Source organism: Chiloscyllium plagiosum, unplaced genomic scaffold (assembly GCF_037043375.1).
Source record: "Chiloscyllium plagiosum isolate Xiang-an unplaced genomic scaffold, Cpla_swu_hap1 HiC_scaffold_20, whole genome shotgun sequence".
Classification (NCBI taxonomy): domain Eukaryota; kingdom Metazoa; phylum Chordata; class Chondrichthyes; order Orectolobiformes; family Hemiscylliidae; genus Chiloscyllium; species Chiloscyllium plagiosum.
In genome coordinates, this window is record NW_028270158.1 from 8461125 (window position 1) to 8471835 (window position 10711).

General features: G+C 42.0%; 1 protein-coding gene across 1 annotated transcript in view; it reads right to left on the reverse strand.

The window, feature by feature from the left end:
- The window catches only part of dnah3 (dynein axonemal heavy chain 3), a 208567-nt gene that overhangs the window by 195924 nt on the left and 1932 nt on the right, over window positions 1–10711 (reverse strand). The window contains exon 2 of the mRNA XM_043712084.2: window positions 1843–4870. Within this exon, the coding sequence (XP_043568019.2) occupies window positions 1843–1854 (12 nt within the window). The 5' untranslated portion in view covers window positions 1855–4870. The remainder of the gene's footprint in view (window positions 1–1842; window positions 4871–10711) is intronic.

Sequence of the window (10711 nt, forward strand, 5' to 3'; positions counted from 1 at the left end):
CTACCGTGCCACCCCAATGGATGGGCTGGAGTTCCAGGTAATGTGGTGGAGCAACAGAGAAGGGAGTTGTGTGTCGTCCCTTTGCAAACCTGCTTGACATTACTGATCTCAGCTTCAATCCTTCTCACATTGACATGTTGGCTGCTTCTAACCAAGCTATTTGTGTGTTACGACAATCATAGAATTCCTGCAGTGTGGAAGCATCAGGGCCACGCTGCCCCTCTGAAGAGCATCCCACCCAGACCCATCCCACTACCCTATCCCTGTTACCTTGCATTCCAATGGCAAATCTACCTAGCTAGCACATACCTCGACACTGTGGGCAATTTAGCATGACCAACCCCCTATGTCTTTGGTCTGTGGGAGGAAACCCACGCAGACAGAGGGAGAATATGCAAACTCCACACAGACAGCCGCCTGAGGGTGGAATCAACCCAGGTCCCTGGCACTGTGAGGCAGCCATGCTAACCACTGAGCCATTGTGCCACCCACAAATTCCTATACTAAGGTACTAAGTTCCTGTAACTGGGCCTGTACAGGTACAGATCACCTGGTAGTACACAACGGTGTATCCCATTTCCATGGTTATGCCTAAATTTGAAATGCCATGGAGAGGCATGGGCAGACTTTGCTGACATGGTGCAAGAGCTGAAAATGTGTTGCTAGAAAAGCGCAGCAGGTCAGGCAGCATCCCGGGAACAGGAGAATCGACGTTTCGGGCATAAGCGCTTCTTCAGGAATGAGGAAAGTTTGTCCAGCAGGCTAAGATAAAAGGTAGGGAGGAGGGACTTGGGGGAGGGGCGTCGGAAATGTGATAGGTGGAAAGAGGTCAAGGTGAGGGTGATAGGTCAGACTGGGGTGGGGGCGGAGAGGTCAGGAAGAAGATTGCAGGTTAGGAAGGCGGTGCTGAATTCGATGGATTTGACTGAGACAAGGTGGGGGGAGGGGAAATGAGGAAACTGGTGAAATCCGAGTTCATCCCTTGTGGTTGGAGGGTTCCTAGGCGGAAGATGAGGCGCTCTTCCTCCAACCGTCGTGTTGTTGTGGTCTGGCGATGGAGGAGTCCAAAGACCTGCATATCCTTGGTGGAGTGGGAGGGGGAGTTGAAGTGTTGGGCCACAGGGTGGTTGGACATGGTGCAAGCCTTCTATGAGAGTTGAGCACTGCTCACTTGCATCACCATCTCCCTTCCCCCCCCCCCCCCCCGCCCATAAAACGTTTTAATATTGATAAGTTTCATTTGCAATTTGTCAAGTTTCTGTTAACCTTTTGATTGTTTTACAGTACCATATCAGGGACTATTCAAACTTGTTTTTAAACTATTTTCTTTAAAAGAATAGATAAATCAACATTCTAGATACATTATTAGTAAGGATTAGGGCATGGAATCAGATACGAAATATGACTAGCTAACAAATTCAGATTTAGAATACTGAGCGTATTTTACAGGAAGACGCCTGGTAAATTCCATTTGTAATTTTTTTCCCGCTTCGGGCAACCTTTCCAAGGCAGCTCTGAAGAAATTCTTCAGTGATGTATTTTAATAGATAATTTCAGACAAGTTGTGTCGCATCTTTGGGACTTGAACCCAAAATTCCTGTCCTAGCGGTAGGCAAACTATCACTGTATCTGAAGAACCCACCGTGATGCACTTCATACGTTGAGCCGGATATACAATAAGTTACACCACGTGCACTGAGGCAATAATTTAAGTAGCTGCTATTATCTTCTGAATTCGTTATTAGAAAGCACAAGGTTATATATCACTCACTAAAAATGAAAACCCAATACATGAACAAAATTAGACACAGAAAAGAAAATCGAGCATGCTTGATTTCATACCTCCTCTTCCATTTTTGGTCACAGCTGAATTCTTCGAACAAAACTCAGCGCCTGAATAAGAAACCCTTCAACTTTTATTAGGTCACGAATACGTGAAGATCTCCTGAGGGACAGCCGCCGTGGTTGTTTCATCACACAAAGCAGTACCTGTGCGTCTTTCTGACAGACCTGCCGTCACAGTCTGCAACCTTCAGTCAAGCTGGGTCTCAACTCTTTCCCAAGTTGTTCTTTTGCTGAACATTTTGCTCAGGGTTACTTTATCTAGCCGAACTGTAAGTTTGCTGTGACTGAACGAACTTCCTGAGTTTCGTAGAATTTTAATGTGTTCCATAAAGCTGTGCTGTATACTCTAAGATGATACTTGTTTCGGCATCCCAGCCTTATACAAGTCATTGTGTAACATCCGGGCACACTGTTGCCATTTGTTACCGCGTTCCAGTTGCTAGGTTTCCGAAGGTGTTACATATTAATAACCCTGTCCTCATTCTGAAGATGTAGCTCTCGAACATTTCTCGGGAAAGGATTCTTTTGCAAATGAATTCTTAACTACGAGTCCATAGTCTAAGTCAGGAAGTGAAACTATACACAGAATACGAATGTGCTGTATGTAAACTGTCTTATTAATGCATTTCAGACAATAGGCTTTTTTTTTAACAGCTAACAATGATCCTGGCCATTGTAGAGTCTCTCTATACATTTAACAAAGAAACAAATAATAGTTTTACCGCTGAGGCATTGTTGCTAAATCAAATTAAGGGAAACTTTTAAAAGGAACTTACTGAAATCAAATTAAATTGTCATCACAATGGGTGGTGACCCTGATGTGGAGGTGCCGGTGTTGGACTGGGGTGGACAAGGTCAGAATTCACATGACACCAGGTTTTAGTCAAATACCTTCACTTTGAAATATCAAGCTTTCCAAATACTGCCCCTTAGTCAGGTGAAGTGTAGAGAGCACATCGGCACAGAATTTATAGCAGAGAGATCAAAAGACCATACGAATGGGGTGAGTGGAGTGTCCACAGGTTGGATAATAACTCCCTGCAGGTGATCAAAACTGTCAGATGGTGTGAGTAAAGTCTCAACAACTGAATTACAAGTGAAGGAACAACCTATCATTTGATTAATTGATGCAGAGAGATAATTACAACAAATTAAAAATAAGGCCGAGCTGGACACAACCCACATGACTGGACTAACGTGATAATAGTCACATGCCAAAGCAACAAGTAATCCAAAACTGTACAGAGAGATCATAACAAGTGATTAAGGGGATTGTGTCAAAACAGGACAGTAGGGCAGATTTTACAGATACAGAACAATATGGTAAGGTTACAGGTAGCACGACATGAACAGAGATCACAGTTGAGACCATTTTTATAGGTACAGAACTTGGCTATCAGTTTCTGCTTGGTGGTTCTACATTGTTGTGAATCTCGAAGGCTGGAGGACCTTTACCCAAAGATCAGGGACTGAATGTCCATGACTGCTGAAGTGTTCCCCAACTGGGAAGGAACATTCCTGTCTGTTTGTACATTCTGCATAGTCTCACCGACATACCATGCCTTGGGACATCCTTGCCTGCACCATATGAGGTAGACAACCAAGTCACAGGACTGTGTACCATGCACTTGGTGGGTGGTATTCCCCCATATGATGGCAGTATCCATGTCATAGAGTCATAGAGATGTACAACATGGAAACAGACCCTTCAGTCCAACCCGTCCATGCCGACCAGATATCCTAACCCCCCAATCTAGTCCCACCTGCCAGCACCCATCCCATATCCCTCCAAACCCTTCCTATTCATATACCCATCCAGATGCCTTTTAAGTGTTGCAACTGTACTAGCCAAAAGCAGCAGTTAAACAAAAGTGGTACAGCAAGTCTAATCGGTGAACCAGAATCCAAAAGTGATGTCAAACTCAGGAGAAACATACACAAATAAAAACATGTAGGATGCAATCCATCAGATCACTGCTGTTCAATTAATTCAGCGAGTCCTGAATGTTTCCGAACTCCGCACTGGTCTCAAAGACCAGCCCTAGCTCCTGCTCTAGTTGCTCCCAATACCACACAGAGTTGGATTTCTCCCAGTAAGGGTAAAGGTTGGAGTTTTGCTTTGCCCTGGGAGGGGGTACATTTTGGGACTCACTCACTGATCTGCCACCTCCCAAATGGTCACACTGATTCATGAAGGGAGGCGGAAGGGGTTAAGGGTTAGTGAGGGTGAAGTTACACTTTGAGACTGACTCACTGACCTGCCGTGTCCAAGCTGGACACACTGTTTCATGAGGGGCTGGGGGGTGGGGGATAGTGATGGGGTAGTGAGGGGGTTGATGGATGGTGAAGATGGTGGGCTGGGGGTAGACTTTGGGACTGACGCACTGACTTGCCGTGTCCCAGATGGATACACTGTGCCACTCCTACTCTTGATATGGTATATCTTGGCAGGGTTGTCTGGTTTTATGGTCAATGTTGTCCCTCGGGCTGGGTAGTTTGCTGTGAAAAATAGTTTGTTTAAGGTCTGACGGTTGTTTGAAGGTGAGAAGTGGAAGCATTGGGATGACCTTGGGAAGAAGCTCATTGTCATCGATGATATGGTGAAGGCTACGAAGAACATGGTATAATTTCTCAGCTCTGAAGAAGTTCTGGACAACAAAGGGCAATGTGTCCTGTCTCTGTTTTCTGAAGTTGTTGCAGTTTTTCGCTATGGCATGTTGGAACCGGCGATAAATGAGTTGACATCGTATCCCATTTTCACGAGGGCATCTTTAGGCATCTGTCATGTTCCTTCTTGCCTGAGTGGATGGGTGGTGATGCATTCCAGCTCAAAGAGCCTGTATGTTGTCACAAAGCTAGTCCTTTTAGGATATTCTGTCCTTGATGTTTTTCAGAGGGGTATTAAACCAGGCCGGGTTCTGATCAGACTGGTTTGGTACAGAGATGAAAAGGATTTTGATAGGCCTTTTGTTTATATGTAAACAGATGAGACTTCAGGCCAAAGTGGTCATGTTTTGGAAGTGACCTGTAGAATGAAAGGGGAATGGTCAGCTCTCTAGTTGAGTTTAGTTCAGTACAGAACTGGTTGGGAGTTCAACAGTGAGCCGTGTGGAAACTTTCTCTTCTGCCCTTCTAATTTCAACCTGTTAGCATCTGACCCTTTTTTGTACTGTGTTTTAAATGGGGTTTGGTTATTGGGACTGTCGTGTATATTCAGAACAGCATACTTAAGTCTAGTTTGGATAGACTGAGTTCTGTAAGGGTTATTTATTCTGTTCTTTGTGTTTCATTGTGTAATTTTGTGAATAAAGTTTTTGTCTGTTTTAAACGTGGTAGTCAACCTCGCTAACTTAATCTGGGTAATTTTCACTGTACACATAGCAAAACAAATTGCAAAGTTATAATCTGGGCTGCCTGCTTAAGAATGTTTTGAGTGGTCTGGCCTAGTCCAAAACACTATCCTTGGTGTGAGACTTACTTCCCTGCATATCTCATTTTGTGAACAACCTGGAAAAAGTCTACAATATTCTGCCTCTTCAAACCACACACCCCCACCTCCAAACAAACCCTGGGTTGACAGTGACTGTCCCAAAGATCTTTCATCAGCTAAAGCCACACATGCCCAAAAAAAGTTATATGTGTAGACGTTCATATTGGTACAGGTGATGTCGCCAATAAATTAAGACCAGAGAATTTTTTATTTAAAATAAAACAATTCAGTTGTGATCTGTACAAAATTTATCACACAACAACTGTACAGGTCTAAAACCCGAAAGAACTGCAAATGCTGTAAATCAGAAACAAAAACAGAAATTGCTGGAAAAGCTCAGCAGGTCTGTCAGGATCTGTGGAGAGAAATCAGGATTAATGTTTTGGATTAAGTGACCCTTCCTCAGAAATGGTACAAGTCTATCATGCAACAAGTTTTTAAGCTTATTTTATTCATTCATGGGATGCGGGTGTCATTGGCTGAACCAGTATTTGTTGTCTATTCCTAATTGCCCTGCAGAAGGTCATGGCAAAGTATCTTCTTGAAATGCTACAGTCCTTGGAATATAGGGACATATTCAGCACTGTTAGGAATGGAGTCTCAGGATTTTGACCCAGTGACACTGAAAGAGCAGCAATATATTTCCAAGTCAAGATAGTGTGCAGCTTAGAGGAGAACGTGCAGGTGGTGGTATTCCAATGTATCACCTGCCCTTGAAGGGTGGGTTTGGAAGATGCTGTTGAAGGAGGCTTTAGTGAGTTACTTTAAGGAAAACACACAATGTAATCAATGAAAATTTACTGTCAAACACTGAGCAGCTCTTTTCAATGTTACAAATGACACTGTATGCTACCATGCCAAAGATCCTTGTTTTTCTCAACTGACCTGCAGCCTTTTAATATGATCAATTACAGCAGCGTCCTCCACTGTTGTCCAGCTGAGACAGACTGGATTGGCCAGGTTAAGTTCCTAGCCAATCATAGCAAAAATTCACCTGGAATAGTTTCTCCATCTGCTTCTTCCCTATCACATTTTTGACTGCTTAGGATCTATGCTTGTCTCCCTGCCATCTCCCATCAATATGCAGGCCTTCAATAAACTAAGGGTCTACTTCCGTGTGTATGCCAATTACACTTGGCCCAGCCCATTATCCCTCCACTGTTTCTGAATGGTCAGGCTGTTTGTCCCATATTCAATATTGGATAGCAGACATCTCCTCCCAACAAAATATTTGTAAGACCAAACCCATTATTGTCAGTGCCTGTGACAAGCTTCCTCACAAGAGATTCCATTATTCTACCTGCCTATGTCTGAGGCAGAAACAATTTTGTTCCCAACACTGATGTCTTAAGACTTCTGGCTACATTTCCACACCATCAATAAGACTGCCATATCCATCTCTACAACGTCATCCCAATTCCACCCTGCGTCAGCCCACCTGCTACTGAAACTTTCATCTATGTTTTTGTTCCCACTAGACATAACTAAAGCTAACATGCTCCAGGTCAGCACCTCCATGTTCTATTTTCCATAAACTTGAGATCATCCAAAACTCTGCTGCTCATTTCCTGATGCATCAATTCCTGCTCACCGATTACCATTGAGCTCCCTACCCTACACTGCCTACTGTTCAGCAATGCCTTGAATTCACAATTTCCATTTTGCTGGCAAGTCCTTCCAATCTTTACTCCTCCATAACCTCCTCCAGCACTACAACCCTCCCAAGATATATCTGTACTCCAATTCTGGCCCTTTGTGCAATCCCTATTTTCATTTGGGAAGGGATGGTGGTTCAGAGATTACCTCACAGCACTAAGCACCAGCACTACAACCCTCCCAAGATATATCTGTACTCCAATTCTGGCCCTTTGTGCAATCCCGATTTTCATTTGGGGAGGCATGGTGGTTCAGAGGTTACCTCACAGTGCTAAGGACCCAGGTTCGATCCTGCCTTGGATGACTGGCTGAGTGGAGTTCGCACATTCTCCCCGGTGGGTTTGCTCCGGTTTCCTCCCACAATCCAAAAATCTGCAGGTTGGGTGAATTGGCCATGCTAAATTGCCAAGTTAGAGTAGAAGAATAGGTCTGGGTGGATTACTCTTCGGAGGGTCGATGTGGACTTGTTGGGCTGAAGGGCCTGCTTCCATACTGTAAGGAATCTAATCTTTCAGAGCAGGTGTGGTTCTGAATAGTTTAAGTTCTGAAAACTTAATTATTATGGAAATTGGATAAAACAGAACAAGGTTAAGTTTTCACTTAAGCTATAGTAATAAGTTCAAAATCCATGTACCGAATGAGAAATATACAATTACTTCTCTTTATTCAACTTTTGGTCTTCAGCTTTTTCTTATCTGCTTCTCACTTTCTCCCTCTTCATCATCTCTCATCTTATTTTCTAGATTTTCCCACTACACAGAAACAAAGGCAGGATCCCTTTTATTTTGGCATTTATTCAATTAACTCCTTCCCCACTTCAGTTACCTTCAGCCCCATGTGTGAGCCACTTTCCAGGTTGACACATAGTGGTATGGTATCACACCATTACATAATGTTGTCACATCAACTATGTATTGACTGTATTGTCCCTCAAAGCTACAAGATTCTCTTTCTTAGAAGGAACTTGACATTGCAATCATGTGTTTTACAAACACAAGCAATTCTCATAGACAGCTTCAAGGTCTTAGCTTTTTATTGCAAGTTGGCCCATTTTACAAAACTTGACATAGTTTTTGTAGAGTCTACTATGTTGGCATCTTTTCCCTGCTATGCTCTATTTGTAAGCATTCACACTTTACAACGCTGCAAAGACAAGTTTGCAATAAAGTTAAATTTCAATAATTAGTATTCTGGTTATTAGTCTAATAATCTTATAAATTGTTACACTGTGCTTTCAGCTCAGCAGGAAGTAGAAAACTGAAATGGTGCGAGGCGGTTTCCTGAAGCAGCCGTTATATTCAAAGCTGCCATTTGACATGGTGCTGGTTGGGTGGTGTAAAGCCCCGCCGTAAACCTCGTTTGGGTGAACCCAAAATCAAACTGCACGAACACGATTTATTCCTGTTTTGTACATACATATCTTTCAAATGGATATTCGGTTATGCACAGGAGCCATATCTTAATTATTCACAATAAAGCTATTATGATCTGCAGTATATGATTTATAACCCATAGGCTCTTGTCTGTGCAAAAAGTGAGTGAAATAAAAAAGTGCATGTTTTAATCATGTATACAGTGAAATATATTTGTTAATTAGGTGGTGAAAAAGCTGAACTTGATGGCTCATTATATGACTTTGTAATATTGTTTCATTGCATTTGAAGGCAGTGGACTACAAATTTAATTTGTTATGGGTTGTGAGTATAGAAGGCTTTCTCTTTGATAATTCTCTCTCCTTCTATTGGAATCATTCTTTATTAAAACATGCTCAGGTTGTTGGTGTAGGGGTATATTAAATATCTTTCACAACTCAGAGAGAATGAGTCCTAGCTGCAATCAATTTAAAGTACATCATCACATATTTGATTATGATTTGGAAATCTTAGAAATTATTTAGTTTATTGATTCCAAAGCTGGTATTACAGTACAAAGATGGAGTCCCAATTTGTTTCCCTGACACAGTGTTCAGAATAGGCTGAATAGTATTAAGTGTTTTCAAATCAGCTTTCTTTTCCCCTGTTCAATAAGAGACAAGGATGTTGATCCAACAAAAAAAAAATCCACAAATGCAATTAAGATAAACGAACTTGCAATAAAAAGCACCTTGCACAATCTTAGGATGTACTAAAGTGTTTTACTGCCAATTAAGTACTTTTGACGTTAGTCAGCCTGGCAATATAAGGAAACATGACTGCTGGTTTATGGATAGAAACATTCCACTAATAACAAATAAATAAATTACGGTTTTCAATTTCAAATGCTGATGGAGTAATACATATTGGGCTAGGACAGTATTAGATAATTTAAGCTTTTCCATGAGCAATCTAAAGTCCACCTGAGATGCGCAGATGGTGCCTCAGTTTAAAGTCTTTCCCAAAAGATAAAATCTTCAATCACATGACATACTCTCAGTAGTACATTGATGTGTCAGCATAGATTACTCTTTCAAGTATTTTGAGTTGAATTTGAAGCTTTTGCCGCAGAGGACTACCACTAAGTCAGCTTTGCCAAATAGTGAAACAGACCTGACTTGCTGAATTAACTACTCATGTTCTTATTAGGTCTGTAGCACTTCTGATCATTTCTAAGGGGAGAGGTTAGGTGTAGTGGGAGTACACTTAAGTTGAGGAAATACAGTTTCAATCTCTAATCAAGTAGAAAAAATGCTTATTAATCAAGATGTGGAGGAGCCAGTGTTGGACTGGAGTGGACAAAGTTAAAAATCACACAACACCAGGTTATAGTCCAACAGGTTTATTTGGAAGCACTAGCTTTCGGAGTGCTGCTTCTTCATCTCGTGGTTGTGAAGCAGGACCATACGACACAGTATTTATAGCAAATGATTACAGTGATACGATGATACATTGAACAAGCCTAGATTGTTAAGTCTTTCATCTTTTAGAATGGGTTTGCTGGTTTTGGTTCTTTAATATGTAAATCCCAGAACTTCTTTTAAGTCACATTCTCAAGACAATGTAAGGTTTTATAACAAAAAGTGACATCTCAGCTCAGACAATGCCTTAAAAGGTATGAAGTAAGAGACTGCCTGTATCCCAATCTTGTGTCAGACTGGTTCTATTTCCAAAATGGAATTTACAAGTATTATATGGAATGACTGCCTGCATTGACTGCTTGCAGGTTGTGCATTTTTTGAGCAAAATAGAATGTATCTGCAAATATAATTCTGCAAATACAAATTCACCCCATAAACTTCTGCGTGTACGTGTGCAGGAGAGAGAGAAAGTGAGTGTGAGAGTGGGAGTGCACGTGAAAAAGTGTGTGTTTGTGTGTGTGCAAGCTTGGTAAAGTGTGTGCAAGTGTGATGGGGTATAAACCTGTGAGAGGGTGCATGCCTGGATATGCGTATGGGGGTGGTATGTGTGTGTATGAGAGAGAGCGTGTGTATGAGAAAAGGTCTGCGTGAGTGTGTGAGTATCTAAGAGTATGTGTATATGTGTGCTTGTGTAGTGGAGTTACCTGTAGTGTGACATGAACCTAAGGTCCCAATTAAGGCCATCCTCATGAGTACAGTACCCATGAGGATGGCCTCACCTGGTAGACTCTCTATTATACACACACACTCTTACATATTCATACATGCATGCAGACCCTCTCTCATACAGACGCTCTTTCATAAACACACACATAAAGCCCTCACACTCACACCCACACACGAACCCTCTCACAGCCTTATGCTCCATCACACCCATACACACACTT